The following is a 17359-nucleotide window of genomic DNA, read 5'->3' as shown; positions in this document are numbered from 1 at the left end:
TAGGGGAGCAAAGCTGAGAAACCAAGCTGTGCCTGTGGCCCCCACGCCCACCTGCCGGCCCCTCATTAGGGGATCTTGTCCTAGGGGTGGGAGCAGATGCTATAGTAACTTCTACAGTGTTACTATAGGATGCACGAGGAAGGGTGTCAGAACCAGGGCTGCAGTCAGACACAGGTTCACATCCAGGCTCTGGCACTCCTTGGCCGTGTGACATGGGACGGGTTGACCTTCTCTGTGCCTTAGTCCCCCCATCTGCAAGGTGGCATGAAAAGAGCCTGTGCTCGATGGCCGGTGAGGCCTGAGTAAGCGAATTGTGTGAGGAGCTTAGTGGAGTGTAAAGCACAGAGGGTGTTCCACACGTGCTAACTATTCATTTTATCATGCTTTTGCCTCTATGGCCTCAGTTTTCCCACCCCACCAGGCTCTTGTGAGAGTGGAAGAGCTGGAAGGAGGTGGGATGGCCACTCCACAAATCTGAGTTGGCCTGAGGTTGTCGTGAAAACAGGGTATGTGGCCCCTACTGACCCCACCCCCAGTAGGTCAGGCCTGGCGCTCTCGACACCCTAGTGGCCCTGGCCTTTCACTACACTCTTCTGGGGGGACTGGGGGGGACTCTGCTACTAGTGACTCACAGCCTGTGGGGCATGGGGTAATTATGACCCTGAGAAGCACCCACACTCTTTCTGGTCGGGCCACAGCCTACAGATTCTGTGGGTACCCCCGCAAGGCCAGGGTCTGGGTAGAGAGGAGCAAGGGTAGTGGGACGAGGGGAACCTGCTCACTCCTCTGCTTCAACCTCTCAGGGCTGGCTGCAGGCCTGGCTGCCTTCCTCATCCTCGCCGCCGTCACTCCCTCCCGCCTTCCTTCTCCCATCCCCTGCTCCTGGTCTTCTACTGACCCACATTGGGGCACATGCCCTCATTTATCCGCATCCATCGACCGTAGACGGGGGTGCCTTTTACAGATGAAGACATGGAGGCTGTGAGAGGGGACGTAACTGCACAGGGTCACCTGCAGTGGGGCAGCGAGTGGAGCAGAGGTTCAGACCGCCACTGTCTGCCCAGCTCCTGATGACACCCTGTCCTCTGAAGGCCTGGCCTCTTCCTGCCTTTTCATCCTTTCTCTAGCTCTCCGACCTCCACACCGACTGGCCCTGTGACTTTGAACAAGCCCCATCCTCGCTCTGTGCCTCAGTTTCCTTATTTGCAAAATGGAGAAGTGGGACCAGGACCAGACTGGGAATGTCCTCACTGCTTCTGTAGCTGTGGAGAGACTCAGTGTCCAACAGATCCCAGAGCCAAGGCCCCTCCTTAGCCCTAACAGCTGCTGGGTTCAGTGTCCTCTGCATTAGTGCCTGGTCCTGAGAAGGAGAGAGAGCCGGGCAGGTGGAGGCAGCCTGGGGCCAGGCTCACCTCGGTTGTCTCCAGCCCTGTTGTCTTGATGAGGCCCTGGGCTTCCACCTCCCAGGATCCTTGGGTCGCGGCCACCCTCATGCTTAGTGCATCCGTGGCCTCTGATTACCTGCCATTGTTAGAATGTTTTTAGCAGGATAATAAAGCACTGGGAAAAAGCCCACTGCACTGTCCTAAACGAGGACCTGTCTCTGCATAATAATAGCAGCAGCAGTGATGGCCGGGATATTGAGGCTGATGGACGTGGAGGGAGACGGTGATGATGACAATTTCTGACAACTGTGCAGGGCAAATGTTCATGCTGAGGCATGCTGAGCCTCTCCTCATTTCCATCCTCCTGCCACCATTGATGGAAGCAGTGGGTGTGCTGTTCCCATTTTGCAGATGAGGAAACAGACAAACTGAGTTGCCTTCAACAAAGATTTCCCAGCTCTGGCTCGGTCCCAGAGCCCAGCTCTGTGTAGCGATGCAGCTCATTAAGATGTATCTTTCTGTGGATCCTGGGGATGTTTGGAAGCCAGCAGGGAGGGAGACAAGGCCACACACAGCCATAGAGTCACGGAGGACAGGGTGAGATCAAGGCAGAAGGGCTCATTCTGGGAGCACTGAGATTGGGGTGCGTCCACTGGCTTTGGAGCTGGTGACTGGGCAAGCCGACTGCTCAGAGTTACTGAGCCGTGAGTCTCAGGGCTGGCTGGGGAGCCAGGGCCCCTGGCTGGGTTTCGTGCGCTTGCCAATCAAGGCTGGAGGCCCCATTTCGCCTCGGGCCCCAAGCAGGGGAATTACCAACAGAGCAAAACTCCTGGGCTGAGTCATCAGAGGCGAGAGGAGCCTGGCCTCGGCAGGATGTGGGTACAGGTCATGCCCTGGAAGAGCCCCAGGTAGGGCCTCTGTCCTTTGCGTGTCACTGGGCAGGTTCTGGGGAGAGTGTGTCACCATCACCTGACCCTGGAGTCCAGCTTATCATGAATTCAGGCACAGTCAGGCTCAGTGAGAGCAGAGAATGGACTGGGAGGACAGTGCTCCTAGTCGCTCGGTGAGTCAACGGATGGCTGCTCTGTCTGAGTTAGTAAGAAGCCCAGGTCAGCCCCAGGGAGGCAGCGATTGGGCTGGGCCTGGCTGAATGCAGGGGCAAGTAAGCACCTTAATAGAGGAGGAAGCTAACAAAATCGAGATTCCACCCCACGCCCACCACTGTGCCATGAGTCCACCCCACGCCCGCCACTGTGCCATGAGAGTCCACCCCATGCCTGCCACTGTGCCAGGCCCTCTGTTCTCTCACCAGAGCCTCACGGCAACCCACATCAAGCCCAGATGTCAAGAGTAGTAGCACACAGGCACTTGATACATTTAAGTAAATAAAACAAAACAAACAAAAGTCTTTGAAGGATTAAAACCCCATATGGCAATCTTGGTATTGTGTGTTTGTGGACCAAGATCTCATACTCCTGGAGAGCCAGTCCCCTGCCCTCTTAGGTAGAGAGAAGAGCTCATAGCATGTAACTAACCCCCACCCTGGTTCCTGCACGGTCTCTGGAATCGGCCTCCCATCCATGAGGTTTCTATTTCTCCCTCACCCACCAGCCAGTCCATCCTTTCTGGGCTGACCAGAGAAGAATCACATGTGGAGGAGAACATGAATTCCAAGCTGCCGTGACTCTGACTTCCTATCCATAGCTGCGATTCATTGAGCACTTGTTATAACAGGCACATTGCGCCAAGCATCTCATTTAATTCCCCAGTCACTTGGTGAAGGAGATGTAATTGGCTTCCTTTGCAAATGAGGGAACTGAGGCTCAAAGAGGCCTGCTTCCTCTAGTCTGCTTGACGAACTCCTATTCATCCTGCAAAGCCTACTTCCTTGACTAAGTGAATTGACCTTTTGTAGTGTCCCTTTGTAACTCAGCAAGCTGTGCTCTCCCTGCTGTGTCATCAGGTAGTTCTGGGCCTTCACCCTCATTAGACTGTGATCTTAGGAAGAGCAGGGCCCAGCCCTGATTCACAACTTGGCATATCATAAGTGCACAGTAAGTGTGGGTGGCTTGATTTGAATTGTTTGAAGCTGTGCACACATCAGCCTCAGCCAGTTCCTGCTTCATGTTTTCCTCATTTGTCTTCTCAGAAATGTATCTTAAATAAAATGCAGAAGTTTAAAGATTATGAAGACCCAGCTTCCTGGACTCATTCTGACTGGTCCATTCATGGAAACCTTGGGCTCTGCACCTCATGGGTTCGAGGACCGCACTTCTCCGTGGAACAGGAAGCTAGGTCTGTCTCTTTGGGCTTCCTCAGGGGACCAAAGCTTGGCAAATGATCCTCATTTGATTCTCATCACATTCTGTCCCTTACATTGAGGTGGGACAGAAGCAAATTGGGAAATGGTTTTCAACAGAATTCTGTTTTCTCCGGGGTACTGATCTGACTTTCATTTCTAAGATCCCAAAGACTCAGTGGACTCCATTTTGGTCACAATATAATAATGACCAATTACATTGCCAGAGCATTTTATTGGTTTCAAAGGTATTTATTTGTTTAAAACCGTTTATTAGGTAGCTACAATGATCCAGGCTCTAAGCTGGGCTCTGGAGATTAAAAAATAAACAAATAAATAAACAATATCAGCTCAGCTCTCTGTCCCCAAGGAGGTCACAGTCTAGTTGGGAACACTCTCAGGAGGGCGTCCCAGGAAGACCCGAGAAGCTTGTCTGTGAAGCAGAGGCCGTCATGAGGTTGGTGCTGGAGCACTCCGACAGGGCCAGGGAGGTCCATACCAGCTGCAAGATGTGGGGAGCTCCAACACCCGCCTCATCGTATTTGCTTTTCGCAGGAATACTGCAAGGGGAGCACAGCACATTTTCGCTGTTGCTATTGTAGAGATGAGGCCATTGGGGCTCAGATAGGGCTAGCAACTCACCTAAGGTTGCACAGCCAGTGATAGAGGAAGAATTTGAATCTCTAGACCTACTTCTCTTTCCACTCTGCTGCCTTTTCATCTATTCCTTTACTCACCCATTCACTCGTTCACAGATAGCCATGTGGTGCCTGCGACAGGTCAGACACAGCACTTCACTGGAAGCATAGGTTAATGGCAGAAGCAGACAAATAAATAAGAATTGTAAGTCAAGGTCAAGGCCACAAGGAAACAACCATGAGAGCAAGTAAGAGGTGAAAAACCAGTTGGCCTGGGACAGTGGTCAGGGCAGGACTGGCTGAGGTGATGCTTAATCTCAGACCCAAAGATGAGAAGAAGCTGCCATGTGGATTGCCTGGGGACAAGGGTGACATCCTGTTGCTAAACTTGCTGTGGATTTATTTGGACAGATAAAAGTGAACAAGGACTGTCTCGGGTCCTGCACTCACTGTAATGCGTGTCTGGGTGTGACAGCACACGTGCGTGTGTGCTGGGTGAATTTGGGGACCCTGGGCCTCTGTGAGTAGGAGACGGACGTAATGAGGTCAAAACCTCACCTCAAGATGGGGTAGGGGAAGGAAACAGAGGCCTTCACAGCATCAGCAGAGCCTGGCGAAGTGTCTGAACTTCAGAGCGGGACAGATTTTGGTTCCATGCCTGGCCCTGCTGTGGGCGTGTTTTGTCGTCTGTAAAATGAACACAAAAGCATCCACTTTGGGTGGCTTTTGTAAACATTAACTGAATGAATGTGTGGCAGGCACATGGGAGGTGCTCAATGTGCATTTGGGGGGAGGAGAATTGCATTAAACATTCTATCTAAGGGCTTTTTCTTCCCAGCAGGACCCAAGCCCAGCCTCCTTCCAGAAGCGAAGGTGCAGAACCGAACCTAGGAGGTTTCAGGTCACTCGTAGAGTAAGAAAATGCAGGTTGACCCTCCTCTGCTATATTGCTTGTGGGGCTGGACCTCAGATGAGGGCTGCTTGACCTGGGAGAAATGGTCTCAGTTCTCCAGGAGAGCTTTTTCCGCAGGAAGTTAAATAAATGTTCATGGCCCAGTGTGGGCCTCCATTTCCTTACCCACCGGATGAAGGCAGAGTCAGGGTCTGGAGGCCGAGGGCGCACTTTGTTCTAATGTTTCCAAGCATCCCTGGGACTCCTGAGGGGTATCCTATGCTGGAGAGAAGGCTGCAGACACCTGGGGGGACGTGCTGGCTTCATGCAGCAGGCCGTCTTCAGAGGGAGGATGCCCTATCTTTATCTGACCCCCTCCTGAGAAAGAGGAACTTGTGGTCTGTCTTTGGCTGAACCAGCCAGAACAGGAACCAGGGCCACTTTGAGCACGAGCCAAGATGAACCCAGTCCTTGGCTTCAGGTTTCTGTTTTTCAGATTGGGTTTCAGAATGGAACGCCCTCGGGGGAGCTTAGTAACCTGGAGTCTTCGTACTCATTCCAGCTGCCCGCCTTCCCTTTTAAAAGGGGCTCCTCAGCTCTGGGCCTCCGCCCAGCCAGCCTGACAGAGATGGTCCAGCCTTGGTAAGGGCAAAGTCCCTTAGGGGACAGGGCTGAGATGCACCATCACCCACCTTCATCCCCTGTCAACTGTGACTGTGCATCGGAAAAAGTCTGTTTATTGTTGTTGTTATTTGAGAAGGAAGCTGAGGTTTTGAGAGGTTAAGTGACTTGCCTGAGGTCACGCAGGGAGCTAGCTGGCTGCTGTACACAATGAGATTTGTGGCCCATCAACACAATTGTCACAGAAATTCCCATGCCCTGCCATTCATGCCCAAACACACTTGACCTTGGCTGGGGGTGGTGGGGAGCAAAAGCAATTTTATGGCTTATATAGGTCTTTTCCAAATGCAGTTTAAGATCAGTTACCACTCTGCTTCATCATCTCTCTAGCTCCCACCTCCTACAAAGAAGATGTCTTCTAGATCTGCACCGTCTAATAAGGTAGTCACCGGCCATATGTGGCTGGGGAGGGCTTGGAATGTGGTGGGTCTGAATCAAGATGCGCTGTGAGTGTAAAATACACACTGGATTTCAAAGACTTGTTGGTCAAAAAGAAATGGTAACAATCTCATTCATAATTTTATATTGATGGAAATACAAATATATTGGTGGAAATGGTGATATTTCAGATGTGAAATACCAATGAAAATTAATTTCACCTGTTTCTCTTTACTTTTTAACTGTGACTATTGGAACCTTTAAAATTGCATCCGTGCATTGCAGTTGTGGCTGGTGTCATATTTGGATGGCACTGCTTTAGAAAGTCCTGTGACTGAGAGGATGAGGTGGTGCTGAGAAGGGGGAGCCGGAAGAAGGAGACAGGATGGCCCTGTGGGCAGACATCCCTTGCTCACCAGACATGTTTTTCGAGGGAGGCTGCGCTGCAAGATAGGGAGCCAGGCAGCTCCGATCTCTGCAGCATTATCTACTGGCTGTGTGATCTTGGGCCTGTTTTTCAGCCCTGAGCTTCAGTTTCCTCTTCTAAACGGGTCTATAACCCAGAGCCCGCTGAGAGGGTTCCTAAGCGGATGAAAGGAGGCAGAGTGTGTATAGCACCCACTGCAGTACCTGGCACAGCCAGAGCTCAGTAAGTTCAGATAACAAATGTAAATCAGAAAGGTGCAAAAGGCAACCTAGAGACCAGGATACCTTTGTTTTGGATTAACAGCATTTGGGATCTGCAGTCTGTGGATGTCCTGGATGGCCCCACTCCCCTCATCAGCCTCGCCTTGCTCACCTGGTCCATGGGTAGAAATGGGCAGGTTGGCGGTTGGCACATGCAGACACGGTGGCCTCAGCAGTGGTTGGACCCCTTGTCTTGTCCGCTAGGCTCTGCTCGATGGCCATCTGCACCAGTTCCTCCTCGCTCAGGCTGCTGTACAGGCTGTACTCCTCCTGCCCAATGGTACACTGGCTGCCCCGAGTGCTGATCTGCGTGGCCATCCTCCTCCACCTCTCACCCTGGCCTCCAGAACAGACACCCAGTGGGGAGGAGGGAACAGCAAATCAGAAAACCCTGTGAGGAAACCAAAACCATCCTGGTCATGAACAGTTTTGCAGGATAGCTATGTTTACCCACAGGGAAGGGTGTGCATTTCACTGACAATAACACATTCATTTTAAAATTCATTCATTTGGGGCCGGGCGGGATGGCTCAAGCCTGTAATCCCAGCACTTTGGGAGGCTGAGACAGGCGGATCATGAGGTCAGGAGATCAAGACCATCCTGGCGAACACGGTGAAACCCCGTCTCTACTAAAAAATACAAAAAAACTAGCCGGGCGAGGTGGCGGGCGCCTGTAGTCCCAGCTACTCGGGAGGCTGAGGCAGGAGAATGGCGTAAACCCGGGAGGCGGAGCTTGCAGTGAGCTGAGATCCGGCCACTGCACTCCAGCCTGGGGACAGAGCGAGACTCCATCTCAAAAAAAAAAAAAAAAAATTCATTCATTTGGTCACATGACCCACCCAACCACTTATCCATCTATATATCCATCCATCCACTCATCTCTTCATTTACCCACCAGCCCATCTCACCATCCATCCATTTATTCATCCTCCCACACATCCATCTACCCACCGACCTATATATTATCTACCTTCCCATCCATCCACCCCTCTATCCATATATTCAACTGTCCAACCGCCCATTCAACTGCCCTCCATCTATCCTCCTATCCGTCCATCTCTCTACTCATCTGACCATTTATCTGTCATTCTCTCATCATCACTACTCATCATTCATCCATCCATTCATCTTTCTATCCATCCAACCATCCATCCAACTGTCCTCCCATCCCTCCATTATCCTGTCTATCCACCCAGCCATCCATTTATTCATGCATCATCACATCCACCCACCATACATTCATCTAGCCAATCATCCACTCATCCATTGTTTATTTTTCCATTCCAGATAACCTATTTATCCATGTATTTATGCATACATTAACTAAAAGGTCACTCGTCGAGCACCCACTCTGTGTCAGGCACTCTTCTATGCACTGAGGATACAACGATGATTCCAACAGACAAAAATCTTTGCCTTCATGGAGCTTACACAGGATTGCATACCAGTTACCAAGAGCATAGATCCTGGCATTTCTCCATTTCTTTTCACTGTGGCCAGCCTGAGAATACCAGAGATGAATCAGACACAGACCCATTACTTGAAATCACACGATCTAGTTAAAATCAGTCATTAAAATAATGTTCCATGTTAATTCCAGTGACTCTTTTCTTAAAAATGCCTCAAAGAGTAATGGACTCCAGTCGGGTGCCAACTGCTCTAAGAAAATGAAGTGGAATCAACTAAGCTTGATTTTTATTCTGGCTGGCTGACTCACACTGTGTGGGTCAACGGTTCTTGGTCCTGGCTGAACGTTGAATCACATGGCCCTCTACAAAATACCCTGAATACCAGTGCATTACTTTGATTTGTTCAGCAAATATTCACTCCCTTTCCCTAAAGGCAGATCTTTCCCCACCCTTCCCTACTGATATGGACCTCAAGTCTGCATGATTTGCCCTGGCCTATGAGTGCTGATGGACACGCGTCAAGGAGACACATGACAAGTGTGTGCACTGGGGTTTGCTCTAGCTCCTCTGCCATCACCAAGAGAAGAGCTTCCCACTGGAGCTTGCTGCCCCTCAGCCTCGGCCCCAGAGAGAACCCACCTGGGCACCTGAGCCCAACGTCCTCAGAGAAGCCTTCTCCTTCTTCAAGGCCCAGGGAAAGTGCCCTCTTCTGGGAAGCCTACCCAGATCCTTCTGGGAAGAGGAACTTCTCCTGAGCTGTGGTCAGTAGTTCATGGGTGGACTTGACCCTGCATCCTCTTTCCAAGGCCAGCACCTTATGTGAGGAGGTCAAAGTTCACTGCATGGCTGGCCAAACAGCTCCATTTTCATAGGGTGTGGCAGATCCTGCAGATGGTCCTCCCCAACGGCCATTTCCCCCATCTTCCCTGATAGCAGAACCTGACTTTGTCTAGGCAACAGGGTGCCCTGTCCCATGGATGAGTTATGACTGCTTCAAGCCAGGTGGGACAATCTCACCGCCTCAGCCAGTGATTAGTCCAGGGGTGGGAATATAGCCTAGTTTTATCCAAAGAGTTATAACAGAAAGTCTGCTGGGGCGCTGCTACAGAAGACTTTCCTTTCTAATAAAAGAGAGAGTAGTGAACAAAATGACTCCTTGCCCCAACCTCTGCTTTGTGCTTGGAGGACTTGATGCCTGGAGTGGCAGCAGCCATCTCGTGACCATGAGGGGGACAGTGAATGACAGGTTGATACAATGAGTTTGGCATAATGAGTAATAGTTTTTCTGGATCCCTCATTACGTTGCAGAACTGCTGAACCAATGCTGGTTCTGCCCACCCTCGCCTCCTTGTTAGGTACTGAAGATCCTTGTGGTTTAGCCAATGTCAGTTGGGTTTTCTCTTATAGACAGTTAAAATCGTCTTAACAGATGGCTCTCAGGCCTGGCTGAGAGTCTTGAAAACATATCAAGGCCCTGGTTCAGCCCTGTATCAATGAACTCAAAGCCTCAGGGCTGGGACCCAGGCACTGCAATGCTAGAGGCTTCTCTGGTGATATTAGTGTGTGGCCAGGGTTGAGAACCACACTGCTCAATGAGATTAATATGTCAGGTGGCCACTCTGTGGTCCACACTAAGGGAGGGGAAGGGTCATGACCTCATAATCATTTTATGCCTGATACTTGGAGTACTGTTATTTATAGCAGCAGCAGTTTTACTTATTGTCAAAGGATCCCAGGACAGGGAACTGAGGGACTTGGGTTTCTGTCCCAAGTCAGCCGTGAGCACCTCTCTTCCTCTCTTGAGTCCTCATTTTTTCCATCTGTTAAATGGCAGGGTACAGTAGAGCCTGTCCTCTGGCACTCTGGTACTGGCAGGAGGTACCTGTGCAGCTGGGTGGAGCCCCATCTCCAGCTGACCCAGGTCTGTCTTCCCACCCCTTCACTGCATCTGTGTGGCTGGGGTCCCTGCCAGGTCTGAGTTGGCCTAGGTCTGCCTTCAGAGGGGTGGGGAATGGGCTTTGCCCAATGAGGTATGACACACTCCTCTTCTCTAGAGCTGGTTTGGCTTGACATACCCCACCGCCTGGTGCAAGGGAGGGGCTCAGTGCACATGGTGCTAAACTAGCAGGAAGTGCTGGTACCCAGGACCTGGCCTGGCATCCTGGTGCCACCATCTAAAGGTGTCTGCTCAAAGCCAGGGCACAAGGGGGAAGAGCACTGCACTAAGAGTCATAGGCTGAGCTATAATTGCCATGCTAATGCCAAAGTGCTTTGTGACCTCGGCTAAGTCCCTGTCCCACTCTGGGCCTCAGTTTTCTCATTGCAAAAGGAGGATTTGGCGCTGGAAGGTTTCCGCAGATTTTTCGGTTCTGAAGAGTCGGCAACTCAGTGAGATGTTTGGTTTGGCTCTGTGCTGTTAAACCTTAAACTCTCTGTCCCTGGGGATCCCCTATGGCCATGTCGATGAAAACACCTTAGCATTGGCCAAGGGGGAACAGAAAACCGGGGAGAGTGGAGGGATCTCGAATCTGGAGGTCAGGATCCCTACGTCTACTTTCAGTTCTGCAACTTACTAGCTGTATGACCTGAGGCAAGTCACTTCCCCTTTTCTGGGCCTCAGTTCCTTTATCAATAAAAATGCGAACGAGACAAGCTTCTTCACTATGCTATAGAAGCATATGTGAGCTAAGATGTGTAGGCGGCTTGTAAGGGGTAACATGATTTTTTAATGAGGACCCCTCATCATCTCCAGGCAGCTGCTGGCCCTGCAGCCTGGTGTGGGCCAGAGACTCATAGACAGCACGCGGCTGCAGTGGCCCTTCCCTGACCACATCAGGGAAGGCCCTGCCCTGACCACGTGGCTTCCTGGAGGCGAAGGCAGCCAGGTAATGGTCACCCAGAATCACCAATCTCGCAGCTCATTCCAGACTCACCAGGCCCTTCCCAAGCCTCTCCCATGGGTTGACACCACTCAGAGACTTTACATTGGCCAATTATCCATGTCATTACCCTCACGAAGTCCTGGAAAGTAGGAAGCTTTTTCACTGAATTAATTCCTCTACAGCCCCTCTCCTTCCAAAAGGACCTTGATGTTCCTACATTATTTGTCCCATTTTACAGATGAGGCAGGTAAAGTTTAGAGGGGGAGGTGAGGGGTTTATAGGAGGACAGACAGTTAGAAAGCTGGGATTCAAAGCCTGATCTTCCAACCTCAAATCCAATGCTCCTTCTGGCAATTCTAGGAACACTGACCCAAGCAACTGGTACACACATGGGTTTGGAGCAGACCCGCCCTCATCCAGCTGCAGCCAGCTATCCTCCCAGCTGCCCAGCACCCCCTGGCCTATATCTGTGCCCTGGGTACCACACCAGCCTCTTTGCCTGCTGCATGGAAGGTACATGCAGAAGGAGGAGAAGGGCTTAACCTTGACAGGACCTTGAGAAGGTCTACTCCTTGGACTACCTGCTATGGGCCTGTCTCCCTAGAAACTCCAGAAACTTCTGAGGAGCAGGACTATGTCACACTTGTAACCCCAGGACCTAACTCAAGGCTGGGAACACAATAGATATTTAATAAATGCTAGATGGACAGGTGAATGAATGACAGGACCACAACAGTGCTCAAACCCTTGGAAGCACAGCTGTTATGGAGTTTACTTGAGAGAGAGGGCCTCTGCCTTTGAGGAGGCAAATTTCCCACCCCACTGTGGACCCACATATATCTCTTGCTTTTCCCACGGAGGTCCCCAGCCTTCAAGGGTTCTTGGGTAAGTTACCCATCTTTAGTTGCCTCATGCATAAAGTGGAGATATTAGCAAGTGTTATTATGGGGTTGGTGGTAGAGTCAAAAGGGCTCACATGTGTACAGGCTCAGCTGTGGGTCTGGCTGTAAGTGTGCAATGGGTCTGGCTGTTAGTAAGTGTGCAATGGGTCTGGCTGTTAGTAAGTGTGCAATGGGTCTGGCTGTTAGTAAGTGTGCAATGCACGGGCTGCTTCAGGACAGGAAACTCCCCGTCCCTGAACTGATGCAATCGTAGGCTGGTGACAACTGTCAGGGATGCTATGGCAGCATCTGCTGGGGGACAGGTGGTGCTGCTCAGCCCTAGCGTGAGGGGGAGGTTATGAAGCAGTGGGTGGAGCCAGCTTGACTCAGTTCACACCCCAGCTTTGCTGGTTGTTAGCCGGGAGAGCCCCCGGAATAGTAGTTTCTCCATCTGTAAAATGGACATAGTCAGAGCACCTATTTCTTGGGAGAGGGCAATGATTCGGGTGATGCCTTGCCCCTCTTTGGACCTCAGTTTCCCCTTGTCATGAAGATGCTGCCCAGCTTGATTTCTGAGGCCTCTGCCTGGGGGTTGGGCGGCCTTCTGGGCCTAAGTCTTGGAGGGAGGCCAGCAGCCTCAAGGGACACTCTGGGAGGCCGACTGGAATCAAAAATAGCCCTTTCCCAAGGAAAGCAGGAGTCTAATGGGCCCTGCCCAGCCAGGCCAGGGGCCTGCAGAGGGAGGGGCTAGTCCAAGGCCTGTGCGGAGCAGGGGAGGCCTGGCCCCCCAGGGCCTTCAAGAGTGCCTCTTCTGCCCTCTTTGCAGCATCCCAAACATTGGATCTTGAGGAGCCCCACCTTTCCCCAGGTGACAACTGTAAAGTGGCTGTGACAGGGTTACTTAGGTTAATCCACGTAAATTACTTGGGTAAATCCACTCAGAGCAGTGCCTGCTTCATTCAGAGCCGGTGCTCTTCTAAGTTGGGCCTTAGTCTCCACATCTGTGAAATGGGAAAAGAGGCACGGACCCTGGCAGGGCTATAGTGAGGATCAAAATCACATTTGAAAAGTGGTCCTTTTCTTCCTAGTACCTTCCCCTCTCCACCAACCCAGGTTTGCAGGCAGCCAGGGTCTGCCAGGAACTGGCAGTGGATGGGGTGGGTCTATGCGGTTGTTTGAGGGGCTGGGGTGGAAGGTGGTCACTCTCCAGATGTCTTAGCAGAAAACTGGGGCTAGAGGAGGCACAGCTGGGAGGGTGGGGCCAAGAAGGAGGCTGGCAGCCATCCTCCACCACACCAAGCTCCACCAGAGGCTTGGGTCATGCCAGGGGCGTGGGTCAGGCGTGTGAGGCTGCACAAGCCACTTGGCATCCTTGGCTGTGTTTGTGGATGGAACTACTCATCAGCCTACCCTGCCCTGAAGGTGCCCTTCCAGAAACACCTCGAGCATCTCCTCTACCAGGAAGCCTCCCTGATGGCTGAGAGTCCTCTGCTGCCTCCAAGGGCCCCCTTCGCATTCTACTGCTTGGACTGCCTGCTATGGGCCTGTCTCTCTAGAAAGTCCAGAAACTTCTGAGGAGCAGGACTATGTTGCACTCATGTTGTAACCCCAGGAACTAACCCAAAGCCAGGTACACAATAGGTATTGAATAAATGCTGGACAGACAGGTGAATGAACCATAGGATCATGACAGTGTTTCAAACCCTTGGAAGCACAGCTGTCATGGAGAAGTTTACTGCACAGTGGTAGACGGTGGCACGGCCCCAGTGCCCCACTGTCTATACTCAGCCCTAGCTCTGCCACCTCCTGGCCGTGTGATGGGGAGCAGGTTACTCGGTGCCTCACTTTACTCATCTATAAAAGGAAGATAATAATGGCATCCGGTCTATGGAGGTGTTGTCAGGAGAATTGAGGTGATGAGGATAAATGTGGAGCACCTGGCAGGCACACAGCCGGTGGCCCCTAAAAATCTGCTCGTGTTATTCCACAGGTCCCAAGAGGCTGCGATTCTCTGCCATGACCCCAGAAAGTGAGTGAGACAGCCTAAACCTTTCCTGCTGGGAGGATGCTACCTGAAACTCGTGCCCAGCTGGCGGTTCTCTAGGAGGCTCCATCCAAGGGATTGGGATTCCCACAAGCTCTCTTCCATTTAACAAGACTGAGAGTGAAAGTGAAAATGAGTCCCGAGCCCAGCCTTCACGTGACAGCTGTGGTCAAAAGCTGCCGCTGTGACTGTCAGCTCCCCAGGCTGTGCGCAGAGCCTGCTGAGTGGCCCCAAGGGTCAATCATGGGGCTGGAGCTTGGGGAGGAAGGGGAGCTCCACACCCTGCCCCGAAGCCAGCCTGGGTGGTGGATGGATTCTGCCACTCCTTTCAAATTCCCCACTCTCCAGGAACCCTCCTGTCCCCCTGCCCTCTCTGCTCACATCATCTGCTGCCCTAGACTTTGGAAGCTTGAATTTCTGCACGAGGTGACTACCAACCAATGACAAGAGTGGCCATTTCGTGAGCACTTAATTCATTTAACAGTGCTGGGCACAGAGCAAGTGCTGCGTGAGTATTTTGGTTAGGGTTCACTTGTACCTTTTAGGTTTGGCTCTTATGCAAAGCCTGCAGTTCAGATCCACGTGTCAACCTCAGGTCACTACATCCAACTGCAGCAGGTATGGGGAGAATCGGAACCACAACACCTTCCATTGCAGTGAATTTCTCTCTCAGCTTTGTTTTTAGTTTGAACCACATAATAAATCTATGATAAGGGTATTCTTGTTCCTATTCTATAGACGAGGAAACTGAGGCACGCTGAGGGAGAAAGTGACAAGGAAGAGACTAGAGGCTACATCTGATTTTACAACAAATTTTCATCCCACACAACGAATAGCAACCTCTGGATGTTTTTCAAGATTTGAGTGAAGTCCAGAATCAAACTGAAGACTGTGTGTGTGTGTGTGTGTGTGTGTGTATTCATATTCAAAAAGACTATATACACGCTACATGTATTATATATAATATACACATAATAATTTATTATATATTAATATAATATATAATATAGAATTATATTAATATAATTACATATAATATTAATATATAAGTATATATAATATTGATATATAATCATATAATATATATTTAATATAATCATATTATATTTAATATAATCATATATTATATATTATAATATATGTGATATAATTTATATATAATTATATGTAATTATTAATATATAATCATATATTATATGATTAATATAATCATATATTATATAATAAAATACATATAATATACACACTCTCTATAAATGTACTCCAAAAGCTTCAGGGTCTCCCAAGTATCACATGACCCTTAGCTGAGGCAATCCTAAAACTTGGCTGCTTGGGCTAGCCTGGGGACACATGAGGAGCTGGGAATTAACCGGGCTGTTACTTGGCACCCAGGGCACTCGACCTCCTTCCTTGCAATGCTCTCTCCTTCTGCCGAAACTGATCTCTCTGATCTGCCTTTGCCCCCAGGATCCAGAGTGGTCCTAGGAAACCTAAGGAAATGCTTCCAGCTGGGGGCCTCGGGGGTGTAGGACATTGTTCTCTCCCCTTCCCGGGTCCTGTTGTTTTAAAACCTAATCAATAAAACTTGAGCTGGTGCCTGTGGGTCCTTGTCCTGCTTCCATCCAAGCCACTTTCACAGGTTGCCTCGTTTTACTTTTTCAGTACCAGGGAGAAGAATGGTCTTCCCACGGTGCAGAGGAGGAGACTAAGGCCTGGAATGTATGTGGTACAGCGGTTGAGACCACGCCAGCCTGCCCCGTCTTCATCAGGCCCTCTGACACAATATTAAGGGCCATGGCAAGGAGTCAGTTCCTCTGTGACCCTAAACCTCATCCCTGTGGAGGTTTCCTCTCTGCTCTGGCTAAGACATGGTCTGACCTTGGTAAGGAAGGGGGAATGGAATCCCAGCCACCTTGCCCTTGACCCCCATGAGTGGCCAAGTCATAGCCAGGGTGGGCCTTTGGCTGTGGGGGCAGTGCTCTCAGGCCTCCGGCTGCCCTGGTGCCTGGTGTCTAGGGCCTCACAGCTGCTAGGACTTTGAGCCTTTGCTTGGACCCACACCATCAGCTAAGGAAAGCACCCACAAAGGCCAAGCTTCCAGTTTACCCCTGGCCACCACCACCACTGGCTCTGTCATCTCAGACCTTTTGATGCTGATTTCAAGCTCCCGGCTCTCGAGTCAGGGCCTTGTGGCTTCCAAGGCTGGGCTGGGGCCGCTGGAGGGAACTCAAGAGGTGCGTTCAGGGCTGCAGGCCCAGCTAACTCCACAAAACAAGGCTCTTCTCCCCTCTGTACGGAGTGGGGGTTTGACTGCCCCTACATCACCCCGTAGGAGGTGACAACCAGGGATTTGAACCTGTCCAAAGCTGGCTCTGCTCCCACGCCAGCAGACACTCTGTGCCCATTGTATAGAGGAGGAGACTGAGGCTCCATCTCAAATGGAGCGCCTCTTGCTGACCCAAATCTGGGTGAATCTCTCCCGAATAATCTAAGACCCTAATGAAAAGTCTTGGTAGTTTATTTACTTATTGATGTACATTGACGATGCCACTACATAAAGAAAGCAAGAATGACGGTGAGAGGAAGAGAGGGAAGAAGGAAAAATTCAGGAGAAACCTCCCATTTTTATGTGGAAAGTGCCCTGTTACAATGATGAGCATCCATTCTGCACAGGCCCAGATGCCCACTACCTGCGGCAGTGCCAACACCACCAGCTAAGAAAAGCACCCACAAAGGCCAAGCTTCCAGTTTACTTCTTTGGTTCCCTGAGCTATTGAGTCTCTAGGCTCACGGGTCACCTTCTTCTCTACCTCCTGAGTGAAGGGCCCTTCTGCTGCCTCCTGGCCCTGCCAGAGGCTGGCCCCTCCCCGCATCTGTGTGGCTCAGACACTCACAGCTCAGGACACAGGACTCCAGGTCCCTGACCCATATTCTGCCTGGGCTCTACAAATGCCAGGCTCTGTCATCTGTGCCAGTGACTGGAGGTGGGGGTGACAGGGGTGGATGGGGCTGGTCAGTCCACCTCTGAGCCTCCCCAGCACCCCAGTCCTAGTGCAGCCCACCTAGCCCTGTTCTGTCCCTTGGGCACCCAAAGACGGTGAACCCTCACCTTGGTTCCTTAGCGGCACAACACATGGGGCTTCTGGAAGCTCTAACTCCAGGCAGCAGAGCGGGAAGGCTCGG

At 51.0% G+C, this 17359-nt stretch overlaps 3 protein-coding genes across 9 annotated transcripts in view; 2 read left to right on the top strand and 1 right to left on the bottom strand.

Annotated features, from left to right (window-relative positions):
• Positions 1-17359, top strand: part of IFI27 (interferon alpha inducible protein 27) — a 420724-nt gene that overhangs the window by 243030 nt on the left and 160335 nt on the right. The gene's annotated exons all lie outside the window — the stretch shown is intronic.
• Positions 1-17359, top strand: part of OTUB2 (OTU deubiquitinase, ubiquitin aldehyde binding 2) — a 98024-nt gene that overhangs the window by 3365 nt on the left and 77300 nt on the right. The window lies entirely within an intron of this gene.
• Positions 1-17359, bottom strand: part of ASB2 (ankyrin repeat and SOCS box containing 2) — a 43655-nt gene that overhangs the window by 23536 nt on the left and 2760 nt on the right. Inside the window, exon 2 of the mRNA XM_050799071.1 lies at positions 7073-7351. Coding sequence (XP_050655028.1) covers positions 7073-7278 — 206 coding nt within the window. The 5' untranslated portion in view covers positions 7279-7351. The remainder of the gene's footprint in view (positions 1-7072; positions 7352-17359) is intronic.

This window comes from Macaca thibetana, chromosome 7 (genome assembly GCF_024542745.1).
Source record: "Macaca thibetana thibetana isolate TM-01 chromosome 7, ASM2454274v1, whole genome shotgun sequence".
Lineage (NCBI taxonomy): Eukaryota > Metazoa > Chordata > Mammalia > Primates > Cercopithecidae > Macaca > Macaca thibetana.
This window is presented reverse-complemented; position numbering and strand designations above follow the sequence as displayed.